Source organism: Aspergillus ruber, assembly GCF_000600275.1.
Source record: "Aspergillus ruber CBS 135680 unplaced genomic scaffold scaffold00007, whole genome shotgun sequence".
Classification (NCBI taxonomy): Eukaryota; Fungi; Ascomycota; class Eurotiomycetes; order Eurotiales; family Aspergillaceae; genus Aspergillus; species Aspergillus ruber.
In genome coordinates, this window is record NW_024467303.1 from 244,472 (window position 1) to 257,131 (window position 12,660).

At 50.9% G+C, this 12,660-nt stretch overlaps 4 protein-coding genes across 4 annotated transcripts; 2 read left to right on the forward strand and 2 right to left on the reverse strand.

Moving 5' to 3' along the window:
• Positions 1-121: 121 nt before the first annotated feature.
• On the reverse strand, positions 122-938 carry EURHEDRAFT_337502 (uncharacterized protein). The gene is made up of 3 exons (XM_040778389.1): positions 798-938; positions 658-742; positions 122-593 (listed from the first exon to the last, which is right to left on the reverse strand). The coding sequence occupies exons 2-3, from the start codon at positions 732-734 to the stop codon at positions 284-286; spliced, it is 387 nt and encodes a 128-aa protein (XP_040640448.1). The 5' UTR covers positions 735-742; positions 798-938; the 3' UTR covers positions 122-283.
• Positions 939-1,300: 362 nt separating this feature from the next.
• EURHEDRAFT_521890 (uncharacterized protein) lies at positions 1,301-2,229 on the reverse strand. The gene is made up of 4 exons (XM_040786852.1): positions 1,961-2,229; positions 1,870-1,909; positions 1,708-1,803; positions 1,301-1,641 (listed from the first exon to the last, which is right to left on the reverse strand). The coding sequence occupies exons 1-4, from the start codon at positions 2,063-2,065 to the stop codon at positions 1,373-1,375; spliced, it is 510 nt and encodes a 169-aa protein (XP_040640449.1). The 5' UTR covers positions 2,066-2,229; the 3' UTR covers positions 1,301-1,372.
• Positions 2,230-3,858: 1,629 nt separating this feature from the next.
• Positions 3,859-9,781, forward strand: EURHEDRAFT_552584 (P-loop containing nucleoside triphosphate hydrolase protein; the record flags this gene model as incomplete). Its single annotated transcript, XM_040787562.1, has 2 exons — positions 3,859-3,892; positions 4,035-9,781. 2 exons carry the CDS (start codon positions 3,859-3,861, stop codon positions 9,587-9,589), a joined length of 5,589 nt encoding a protein of 1,862 aa, XP_040640450.1. The 3' UTR covers positions 9,590-9,781.
• Positions 9,782-10,110: 329 nt separating this feature from the next.
• On the forward strand, positions 10,111-11,864 carry EURHEDRAFT_514016 (FAD-dependent oxidoreductase; the record flags this gene model as incomplete). Its single annotated transcript, XM_040786228.1, has 2 exons — positions 10,111-10,358; positions 10,418-11,864. 2 exons carry the CDS (start codon positions 10,111-10,113, stop codon positions 11,862-11,864), a joined length of 1,695 nt encoding a protein of 564 aa, XP_040640451.1.
• Positions 11,865-12,660: the final 796 nt, after the last annotated feature.

The following is a 12,660-nucleotide window of genomic DNA, read 5'->3' on the forward strand; positions in this document are numbered from 1 at the left end:
TCTGCTTATATCCGATTATACGAAGATGATTGGCGCCACAGGTACAAAAGTACTAATTCCTCATTTCAGCCCAATGTGAGCGTTGACGCTGCTTGGTTATGCTGCACTCATGCTGCCAGCGGCCTTGCTGGTGCTGCATGTTGGCAGAACAATCGGACGTTCTGTTGGGCACGCGTGCTTTTTTGCATTGTAAGTCATTGCTTCAATTCAGGTTTGAGAAACAAGCATCGCAAAGAAAGTGTGAGACTCGGATCATATCAGTAGCATTTATGTACATAAACAATTAATTATCCTTCCACAATGCCTTAAAATTTGTTTTTAGGCTTTTGAAGCCCTTGATCTCCGCCTTCAGAGCCTTCTTATCCTCCTTCGACCACTGCCCATTCTTCTTTGCAGCCCGAATGTCTCGGAGATGATCCGTTAAGAAGTTCGACGAGGCTTCCACTGCGCATTTGGTGCATTGCTTCTCATCCGCAATGTTGTTGAGTGCGGTTGCAAGGGCTTGTAATGCAGCCTTGGTCTCGGGCTGTTGGAGCTGATGGTCGAGGCGGGGAGTTTGTGAGGTGCTGTGGACACTGCAAGGAGCATTGAGCCTGTTGAGACTTCTTATCAGACGCTGTATATGGAATGGAGCATAAGACTGGTCTCTAGACCTACTCTCGTTTCTCGGAAGCGTACAGGGACGAATCCACTGATACATATGAAGGCGATTTTGCGTCCGCTTGGATGGCCATTGCTTGATCTTGGGTGGTTAAGAGATGCTGGAGAACTTATGAGCACAAGCGTAAAACACATACATCTATATATAGCTATTTTTAGAGACTGACTAACAAGTCCGAGGCCGTATCCTGTCAGAACAGCATCCAATCGGACCAACAAAGGTTCCCCGAACCCTTTTTGGTCGACATATCGGAGTCCGGTGTGAGACTCGATCGGCCGGTCGGGCGGGTAGATCTATATCTGAATAGGAAACCAAGCCCTCTACCAAGCCGGGCACTGCGCCCTTTATGCATTTAACGTTCGCAGCAGCGGATACGCTCTTGTCTGCGTCTTGTACGGTTGAATAACCGTTCCGTGTTTGAGTAGTTGTCGGAATTAGTTCAAGGCACAGTCGGAAACCGAGCAAAAGTAGTACACGAATCCCCGAGCGGTGATACCTGCTATGAACCAGCATTGATGCTACGTAATGCTTCTGACGTGTTTCTCTTCAATAAACTATGGGCACTTCTGCGCAAAGTGCACAAAATATGGGCCGAAGCTCATACCGAAGGCGTGAGATATTACTTGAAAGGACTAGCTTGCATTTGTGGTCGCTTGGTGACGATATACAATAAATACCTCCTATGCATAAAACGAAAAGTATGACCTAAGTCTAGCAATTGCGGAACTCACCATTATCCCTTCCACCGCGTGTGACAAGACCACAAAAGTATGCCTTGGGATGATTCTGGGTATCAATCTCGTCATCTTTATGATAGAACACCACCAGTTCATTCCCGGTGGTTTGGTTTCTTGGCCCACCGTTGTAGTAGAAGCCTTTGCCAAGCGGATATCCGTAACGGCTTTTGTCCGCCGGGCACGACTCGGGGAAGTTTAAAGGATGTCCCGAGTTGGCGTGGAGGGAATGGGGATATTTGGCCTCTGAGATGATGCCGTGTTAGCTAGTTTATACTGGGGAAGAGGGGAAAGGTTTATGTTTGAACTTACTGCCTCGTGTCTGTCCACTTTGCATCAGCGAGATGGCGTATTGAACAGCTTCGTAGACGTCCTCGCCAGAGTAAGAGGCAGTATCACTATCCCCCTCTGCAGTATCCGTTAGTTCCGAGCTCAGGTTGGCAATATGGACTTGAATGAATAGATTTTACTCACTGCATGTCACATTTTCTGAATGTGAGGGGCCATCAACCAACTAAGGACGCATGTTAGCTTCATTCATAAGGATGAGGAACGGAATCTATACCGTAATCGGAGCAAGAGATGGATCATCGTGGGCTTCTAGCGGAGCGGTAGGCAGAGCAACAATGCCTCCAGCTAAGGAGAGGAAAGTGATAATGGAGAACTTCATGGTGGTGGTTTTATGGTATGATACGCCACGGAGGTATCCAAAACGGTCTCCCTTTTCAATTCCGCCTGTATGTATATCCCACTAGACGAGCCACAGGGTATGAAATGGGTTTAAATCTGCACTGCGGAATGGTAGTTCTACTGGCTTTCCATACAGGATTTGGTGAGGGGTTTTCACCTCCAGAGATCTACATTTAGTCTCGCGGTAAAGCCAGACCCCGCAGTCACATAGCTACCGACATCGATCATAACCGGCGTTGAAATAGTTCTCCGGATTCGGGCCTGTGCGTTCAGAGTCTGGGCTGATTTGTTGTCTGGGACATAGGAACTATCGCCACTCGGCTCTACCCTCGGGTAACATAAAGGAAACAGAAGCACTAGATATACCACCTATTGCAATCGACATGATTTGCGCCTTGAGTAGACATCAGCAAAATGATCTCTACAGCCTGATTTACCGATGCAATGCCTCCAGACGGGAATCCGACAATGGCTGTCACCCTCAAAGAGCATAAGCACTAAGAGACTGATGTTGGTAAAACTAACATGCCGGATGCTGTATATACTATTTCTCATCCGACCGCAACCTCCATGTCCACCGAACTCCACCGTGAATAAACAAGCTATGGAATCTTCTCATCGCCGCTTTAGAAGAATGGCCCGAACCCGACAGCTCTCCGATATTCGCCCTCAAGTATATGGAGAATCTCCCTGACACTGTAATCGGGGAAAAGGCAAAAAAATGCAGTCACCAGTGATCCCTTCTGAAAAGAATCACCGGTTTTGGAACGTATGGGCGGAAGTTTTTCAAATGGGGAATGGAGACATGAGATTGAGGACCACCCCGATGACACTGGCCAACGGCGCCAGATGCAGAAGTATATCCATATTACAGCACTTGAAGCGCGATTAGTCGACAAAAAGAATAGATCGATCTCGCTGGACTGAGAATACGAGTGTTTGCCCGATGCGTTCGAATGCTGTGATGTGATTACAGATATTCAGTTCCCCATGACAGTGGAGTGGCTCAAGCGTCTTGCGAAACGGATCTTTGACGCTGCATCGAAGCAGGAGGAACATTAATCGTTCAAGAAAGATTATCTAGATCTGCAGAGGGGGAAATGCGATGTCAGTGGAAAGATGGCAGTGTTGGAAGAGTCGATTGGAGCAGTATGTAAGAGAGGACCTGCCTCAGAGCGATTCGGTTGCGATGGACATTGAAACAATACATATAGCTGAGAAGGAACAGCATTGAAGATATGAAGCTGCTATAGTAATCCATTCGCGTGATATAAAGCGGACATGGCTCTGTCTAGTATACACATAGACGGCGATGCAAGACAAAGACATCATTTACTTCAATAGGTTGCCAACAGCAAACAGCAGTTCTGCAAACACGGCAAAAGATCCTTTATTTAAGCCAACAGGCCAAACATGACAAAATGTTAGCAACAAAGCCCTGCAGGTTCTCCAGTTGAAAGAAATACACGCGGCTTGGTTGCCAGGGCTGCCATTTCGCTTCTGTCTTATTCTCTCTTTCTCCCTATTTTTCTTTCTCCATCGCCCATATCACCACCTTTCCCTCACTCAAGCCTGCTATCAAACAGGATCTATTCGTTTTGATACAGCTAAACCCCAGACTGCAAGCCCTCAACCACAGGCTTAGCCTGGAGAGTTGGCAGTATGACCAAGTCTAGGTAGATAATCCCCAACACAACGAGCAGGGTCTGTATCAGGGGTTTACTAACTTGACTATCTGAGAAGGATATGCCGTGACTTCGCTCGACGCGGAATATGTCCATTTCCAAACTGCAGACTCTCGCACGACGTGGGCAGAGCAAAACCAACCGAGCGCAAAAAGCCTGAGCTCACCAGCAGCGAGCGAGACTTTCGTGCCTGGAGGAACGACATACCATTGAATGCACTCTATGCTCGTCCGTTGGGAAGTGGCCTTGGGCCATTTTTCGAAGAAGCTAGGAGGCTCATTGATGAAGGGGATGGTGTCCTGCAAGATGTTGTTCGAGCTTTGTCCACCGAGGGAGGTCTCAGACGCATACGAGAGCTTGTTGAAAACGACTACAATCACATACCGGCTGCCGCCAAACCTAGTGTTTTCAGGGCTCAGATGCTGCCATTCCTGGATATTATTACAAACCCGAACATCCTAGAATCATTGGTTTTGGAGCAAGCAGTTGGAACGATTTACAATGTCCTCTACGGTAACTCTGGGAGACGAGGCGTTGTCCTTCTTGGGTTCCTTGCAGATGTTTTTTCAGTCTCCATGGGCGAGAAGCCGACAACTAAGACTCTCAATCACTTCGAGTTATCACTCCTCGTCTTTTGGCAGATCATCAGACTGAACTCTCTTGCCTTTGTCCATGAGTCTTTTAAGCCTGTGGCAGTGAGGTTCGAAGAGATTTTCAAGGAGTTTTATTCGGAAGACACTGTCAACTTTCTCCGGACTTCCAGGAACTATCTGGAGCGTACCCTGCGTCATCTTGAAATTGGCAGCTCGTTACCGACAGTTGATGGGATGCAGCAACTCGTTAAGAAAAGTCATCTACCTGAAGTCTCGTTTGTGACCACTTGCGACCCACCGGGCGGACGCCACGATAATGATTATGCGGACATATGCAGGGTCCAGATAATGCCTACGATTGAGGAAATCCTGTCATCGCGGAGCGAGTATCTGCCTGTGAAAGACTCTCGTCAGTGGCATGTGGGTGGCATCAGCGGCCTTCTCGATAGGAACTTCCGACTGCTCAGGGAAGATACAATTGGGCAATTGAGAGACACCATTTACGCTCTTTTGAAGCCCTCGAACAAAAAACGAGGAATTCGGAGCAGCCAGATTAGAACACACGTTCATCAAAATGTCCACTTGCTTGCCCTCAACTTTGATCGGCTTGCAGGCTTGCAATTTGTCGCTCGAATTGAGCAGCCGGTAGATATGAAGAATATGAGTAAAAAAAAGCGCGAGGAGTGGTGGCAGGGATCCAAGCGGCTGCAGCAAGGTGCTTTGGTGTGTCTTTGTTTCGGGGCTAAGAATACGATCTTTTGCACTGTCGCTGGAGACCCAAGGCCACGGCGAAACAAGGACGGAGAGATGTTTCCCTTGGAGAAAATGTGCTCCCTTTGGGAAGAGAAAGAGACGGCAACCGTGCTGCTGGAGCTGGCGCAGCTGTCGGAGGACAAAGTGAAATGTATCCTCAGTCAGTACAAATCGCGTATGGCTGTTGCGCTGTCGCTTGTCGAGTTTCCCGGGATACTCCTAGCATCATTTGAGCCGACACTCCGTGCTCTTCAGCAGGTGAAGAGAAGTGACGACCTGCCATTTCCTCAGTTGCTTAGTCCGTTGGACCCTGAAGGTCAGTTCGGAACTATGACGCCGCCGCTGCCAGCATATGCTCTCAGGAACGGATTCACATTTGACTTGAGCTGCTTGTTAAAGGATCCCACAGTCCCTTTCACAATGCGGCCTGGTGAGCCAGTCGACATTGCAAGGCTGCAAAAATATTCGACATTGGACAACGCTCAAGCAGTTGCGGTGGTCAATAGTCTCCAGCGCTGCATCGGGCTCATTCAGGGACCACCGGGAACGGGAAAGAGTTATACGGGGGTTGCTCTAATCAAAGTCCTTATTCAGGCTCTCCTTGCAAGCAAGAGGGGTCCTGCGAACAGAAGAAAAGCTGGAGAGGATCTTGGTCCAATTATTTGTGTCTGCTATACGAATCACGCGTTGGACCAGTTGCTTGAGGATCTGCTGGAGAAGAGAATCACTACTCAGATCGTCCGCATCGGTTCCCGGTCGAAATCTGAGAAGCTCGAACAGTTTAACTTGCGGAATATACCTGGGCAAAAAAACAAAACCAAGGCGGAGAAGAGGGACCAGTGGGAGCTTCATAGGGATTTTGATGACATTGAGAAGGAGTTCGGTCGTTTGTCGCTGGAACCAACAAATTCAGAGGGCAAGTTGAAGTCCTTTCTTGAGCGTCACTATCCCCGACACCATCAACAATTGTATGGAAAGGACGAGGAAGGCTATGAACGAACACGGGCCTCTAGAAAAGGTCCTGTCCTCAAGGGATGGCTCAACCATGGCGGAGTCAAGACTACAAGCGGGCCACGTTCTTTGGCGGCACTGCAAGATGTCCATGTCGATTCTATGTCACAGCAGGAGAGGCAGAGACTTCACGAATATTGGGTGGCAGAGATCCGACGCGACGCTCATGATACAGCAGGAAATCTCCTCGAGCGACAACGACGTACCAAAGTTCAGTTCGACAATATCCGCGACGAGCTCAATATGCGTTGTCTCCGCGATGCACATATCATCGGAGTGACAACTACGGGTCTCGCCCGCAATCTGAACATGCTCCGTCGACTGAGATCCAAGATCGTCGTCTGTGAAGAAGCGGGTGAAGTGCTGGAGTCTCATCTGCTGACGGCTCTGCTGCCCTCGGTCGAGCATCTCATTTTGATCGGTGACCACATGCAGCTCCGGCCGCAGGTGCAGAATTACAACCTTTCGCGCGAGAACCACAATGGTGGCGAGCAGTACTCCTTGGACGTGTCGCTTTTTGAGCGTCTAGTGAATCCAGATGAAGGGACCGGCATTCGGTTACCGTACAGTACACTCGAGACGCAGCGGAGAATGCACCCGTCAATTGCTCAACTTGTTCGCGAAACGCTGTACCATCGCCTGGAAGATGCCCCCTCTGTTTCGCAGTATCCTGAGGTTAGTGGAATGCGTAAACGGCTGTTTTGGTTAGATCACCGTCACCAGGAAGGGAGCAGTTCAAAGGACGATGCTTTGGGGACGTCGCACTGGAATAGTTACGAGGTCGAAATGACACTCGCTCTAGTCAATCACCTGGTCCGCCAGGGAACCTACAAGAGTGGCGAAATCGCTGTCTTGACGCCCTATCTAGGCCAATTGCATTTCCTTCGGAGCAAATTTCGGGAGTCGTTTGCCATTACGCTGGGCGAGAGGGATGAGACGGACCTGGAAAATGCAGGGCTTAATGACGAAGTCCCAGAGACTCAGCAACGGGTCGTCAAGACCAATCTCTTGCAGACGCTTCGGGTCGCTACGATCGACAACTTCCAGGGTGAAGAGGCAAAGGTCATCGTGATATCCTTGGTCAGGAGCAACGATCAGAATCGATGCGGTTTTCTTCGAACTTCAAACCGGATCAACGTCCTTCTGTCGCGAGCGAAACATGGAATGTATATTGTTGGCAATTCTGCAACATCAATTCATGTTCCGATGTGGGCGCAGGTCATCGACATCTTGCAGCAGGAGGGTAACTTCGGCGCCGGTCTGGAGCTCCAATGTCCACGCCACCCAGATCATCCTATTTCTGTGTCTGAACCGGAAGACTTTCTACAGTACTCACCCGAAGGAGGATGCAATGAGCGCTGCATGAACCGACTTAAGTGCGGCCACGTCTGCAAACAGAAATGTCACTCTGCTATCCTCCATGATGCAGTATACTGTCAAGAACCGTGTCCGAAGGTCGTCAAGGGATGTGATCACACATGTCCTAAACTATGCGGCGAGTTGTGCCCAGCTAAATGCACTGTCAGTGTCCGCCAAGCTGGTCGGAGGCTGCTTTGTGGTCATATCGCGGAGGATTTGCCCTGCTGGCAGGCTCAAAATGTATCTCTCGTTAGATGCTCGAGACTAGTAGAGAAGCAGGTGCCTGGATGCGATCACAAGGTAATTGTTCAGTGCCATGTGAACGTTGCGAGATCTGGATACCGTTGCGATGCGCCTTGCAAAGCGAATCTGTCCTGCGGCCACACCTGCAGGCAGCCGTGTTGGAAATGTACAGTGCGTACTCCTGAAGGAGTCACTGTGGATCACGGCAAATGTCTCCAAGTCTGTGGCCGGAACCAATCGACTTGTGTTCATGCGTGCAACCAGACCTGCCACAGGTCAGAGCCATGTCCTCCATGCAGCATGCCATGCGAGATTCAGTGTGCCCATTCGAAGTGCCCGCGACTATGTGCAGAGCCCTGCACTCCGTGCGCGGTATCGACATGTCTCTCAGCGTGTCCACACAGCCAGTGTTCTATGCCATGTGCTGCTCCATGTGACCATATACCTTGCACGGTTCGATGCGAGAAACGGCTTGCTTGTAGCCACCAGTGCCCGTCGGTTTGTGGAGAGGCTTGCCCTTCACCTGAGTTCTGTCAAAAGTGCGCCAGCCCTGAGCTCAAGGAGCGTGTTGTCGACTTCATTCTGGCTGAGACGTACGCCGAAATTGACCTCGACGAGAACCCGTGTATCTTCCCTCGCTGCGGTCACTTTCTAACGATCGAGAGTATGGATGGTCAAATGGATATGAAGAAGTACTACGTGATGGAAGACAGTAAGCCCGTGGCTATCCGGTCGTCATCGGAGCCGTTCTCCGTAGATGATATCAAGCGATGCGCTACATGCCGTGGTTCGTTGAGAGATTTGTCAAGATACGGCCGCTTAGTTCGCCGCGCTATTCTCGACGAGTCGACGAAGAGGTTCCTCCTCTATCTGAATCGGGAATATGTGCCTCTTGCGCAGGAGCTGCCGTTACAATTGGCAGCGGTTCTCGGAAGCAAGACCGATTTGTCACCATTGCTGATTGGCGAACAGGCTACCATCAACATTGGCGGCTCTCGTGACAAGCAATTCCAGCAGATGGCTAAGATCGTCCGGGAATCCGGCGGAAATCGTTGGAGACAAGTCACCCAATTGCGAAGCCGCATCGTTCAATACTATAAAACCGTCGAGGAGAGAGAACAGCCGTTTTCCCGTGTGCAAGCCCTGGTCGAAAGCGCACGGAGACGCAAAGCAACCAGCGGAAATTTCGAATTCGACGGCAGTGTCGTGCAGACCAAGGGGGTGTTCCTCGCAACTACCCTCCTGATGCGCCTGGATATTAGCTTACTTGGCGACTTTCTATCACTTTTTCAGGCCAGCCGTACAGGAGTGGAGGGATGCAAATTGCAGATCAATCTACAAGCGACCCGAGAGGAATGCAGAGGTCTGATCAAGCGCGCCGAAAACGCCATGCGAGTCGCGCACAAGGTTGAAGGATACATTTTCCTGGCCCAGCTGTACGCGCTGGAGCGATCGCAGAGTGAGGCCCCGACTGTGAGAGAGAAACATGCCGAGAGAGCGCGCGAGGCAATCGCATCGGCCAGGAAGCTATGCCATCGACACCCCGGCCAGACCAATGGACTATCGAGCGAAATCAACGAGGCGGAAGAGATGCTCAAACTAGAGACCTTCTACACCGCGGTGACCAGCGACGAACGTCTGGAGATCATTGCTGCCATGGCGCGCGAGTTCCGGGGCACCGGGCACTGGTATTACTGCCAGAACGGCCATCCTTTCACCATCGGCGAGTGCGGGGGAGCGGTGCAATTGGCAATATGTCCGGAATGTGGCGCGCGTGTTGGGGGTCAAGGCCACCGAACCGTGGACGGGGTGACTCGGGCGGATGATTTGGAGCGGGAATTGGAACAGTTGAGGGTCTGATTTTGGGCCCAGTGTGTACGAGAATACTCCGTGCACTTGACCCCTGGTTCCACGAGTTCGGTAAAGGTAGCTGTCATTCGCAAGCTTGGCTCCTTTGGTCCATGATTCATGCATGGTATAGAGAAAGCCATTGGCCGGAGATACTCGGTTCAGTTACTAGTCTAACACTGATAGCTTGAATGCTAGACTGAAATATTCGATTGTCCTTTTTTACACATCCGTAGCAATATCGAAGCGAAAAAGAGATCGGCGAAGGGGGAATTGGCAAATAAACACAGCCCTCGCATGGAGATGAATGGAGCAATTCTCCTGATTGATTACAAGTATGCCCCAGTCGGTGGCCATAGTTCGAAGCTTGGTATACATGGGAAGTACTAGTAGCCTAGCCTGACTCGTACGTACGCGGCTGTTAGTTTTTCGTGTCTTTCTCATTTCGTACTTTTTTTTTCTTTTCTTTTTTCTTTTTTCTTTTCACTACAGTCGAGCCTGAGGTTTATTGGAATTGCTTTTCCGACACGAAGATGAAGGTTTCTGCTCGTTTGCTCGGTGCCCTTTTGGCATTGGGCTCGGTGTCGACTGCATGCCAGAGCTGTCGCTGCTTTCCGGGTGATGACTGCTGGCCGGCACAGGATGTCTGGTCTAGCTTTAATGAGACCGTTGACGGACGGTTGATTGCAACGGTCCCGCTGGCCTCGCCGTGCCACGCTCCGAATTACGATGCGGAGGTGTGCAAGGAACTGAAGAATGGATGGATGGAGCCGGAGGTGCAGTAAGTCAACTTTTCCGGAGGAACGAGTACAGAGATGGTGGACTGACGGGATGGTGCAGCTACAATTCCTCCTCGTCGGTTATGGCCCCCTTCTTCACCAATGGCACCTGTGATCCCTTCCACCCCGTCTCCAAGCCATGCACGCTCGGCAACTTCATCAACTACGCCGTCAACGTCAGCAAGCCCGAACACGTGTCGAAGACGCTCTCCTTCGTCAAGAAGCACAACATCCGCCTCGTCGTCCGCAACACCGGCCACGACTACAATGGTAAATCGACAGGCGCGGGCTCGGTCGGGCTCTGGATGCACCACCTCAAGGATATCGAAATCAACGACTTCTCCAGCAAATACTACAACGGTAAAGCGATGAAGATGGGCGCGGGCGTCCAGGGTATCGAGGCGTACACGGCCGCGCACAACCAGGGTCTGGAGGTTGTCGGCGGAGAATGTCCCACTGTTGGGATTGCGGGTGGATACAGTCAGGGAGGGGGACATTCGGCGCTTGCTTCCCGATATGGGCTTGCCGCCGACCAGGTGCTGGAATGGGAGGTTATTGATGGTCGGGGGAATTTTGTCACTGCGCGCCGCGATAACGAGTATAAGGATCTGTACTTTGCGCTGAGCGGCGGCGGCGGCGGTACTTACGGTGTTGTGTGGTCGATGACTTCCAAGGCGCATACCGGCCATGCGACCTCCGGATTGAACCTGACCTTCACCAACGCCAACATCTCGCAGGATACGTACTACGAGGCCGTCAAGCTGTACCAGGAGAAACTGCCGGCGATCGTGGACGCGGGCGCGATGAGCGTGTGGTACTTTACCAACACCAGCTTCAGCATCTCGCCGCTGACAGGCCCGAACATCCCCGTCGCCGAGCTAAATGCGCTCGTCAAGCCGTTCACGGACGGCCTGAAGAAACTCGGCATCAAGTACCAGATCCACTCGCAGCAGTTCGGCAGCTACCTGGAGGAGTTCGAAGGAATGCAGGCACCCATCCAAGTCGGTATTGCGCAGTACGGCGGGTGGCTGGTGCCGAGGTCAGTGGTGCAGGAGCAAAACGATGCGCTGACAGATGCTTACCGGTACATTACCGAGGACGGGGCCACGTTTATCGGAGTGGGCCTGAATGTCTCGCGGGCGCTGGTGGGCGAGGACATCGACGAGATAAACGCTGTACAGCCAGCCTGGCGCGAAACCTTGATCGATACTACGATTACCACGCAGTGGAACTGGACGGCGTCGCGCGCGGCCATGGTCGCCGAGCAGCGTAAAATGACCAAGCAGTATATCCTGCGGTTGGCGGCGCTTTCGCCGAACAGCGGCGCGTACCTGAATGAGGGCGATTTTGAGCAGCCGAATTTCCAGTCCGTATTCTACGGGAACAAGTACGATAAGCTGCGCGCGATTAAGGCGCAGTATGATCCGGACGAGGTGTTTTATGGAAAAACAGCGGTGGGGTCGGACGAGTGGCGTCAGCTCGATGATGGACGATTGTGTCGCGCTTGAATTTGATTGAGTTAGGGAATCTCTTCCCACTCAGTGTTCCATAGTCTTTAATTAATATTGGCGCACGGAACCTACTAACTGTACGCGGAGTTGTCTCCTCTTAGGGCAAAGTTTATGTCTTCTCCACTGTGGGTTATATTCCGTGGCGTGCCGAGGTTGGACATATCGTAGAATTTTACTCTGTACGTTCGAGAAAAAATCGAGTCAGTTCGTTGTTCAGGTACAGAGTGCATGATCGTTAGCATCGTTTATGGAGATGTATGGAGTGGTGGAGTGCATATACTTGTATGGAGTGCCTATATTTGTGCTATGTACTAGTATGGGGGCATCCCGGAATTTCCGAGGATTATCCAGGTTTAGATTAAGTGGAAGTTTGTTGCAGAAATCGAACCATGGGTCAAAATAGGTTACATCCATCCAATTTCAAATAGCTTGCAATAGTCCGATTGTGTGCCATGTACAGATGCGGATGACACTGACAGATGCTCCTCATTTGCACAGGCATGATTATGACCTACTATTATGTAGACCAGAGCAGAAAAAGCAACATAATCCCGTGCATCATCGCCGACAATAGTCGATCTTTCATACTTTCCGGGCACCAGTTCGGATGCAGCTCGGGGAGGCGTCCACCATTTTTGAGACTGCGATTCCCGTAGTTTAAGTTAAATCTGCTGGCTGAAACGAGTCCCAATCCTTCGGTCAGGGATTTGCTCCGGCTCGTGTGTTTGAAGTTCATTCATTGCTGCTGGTGCTGGTGCTGTGTTCAATTCATGGATCTGTGCTCGTGCTCCTG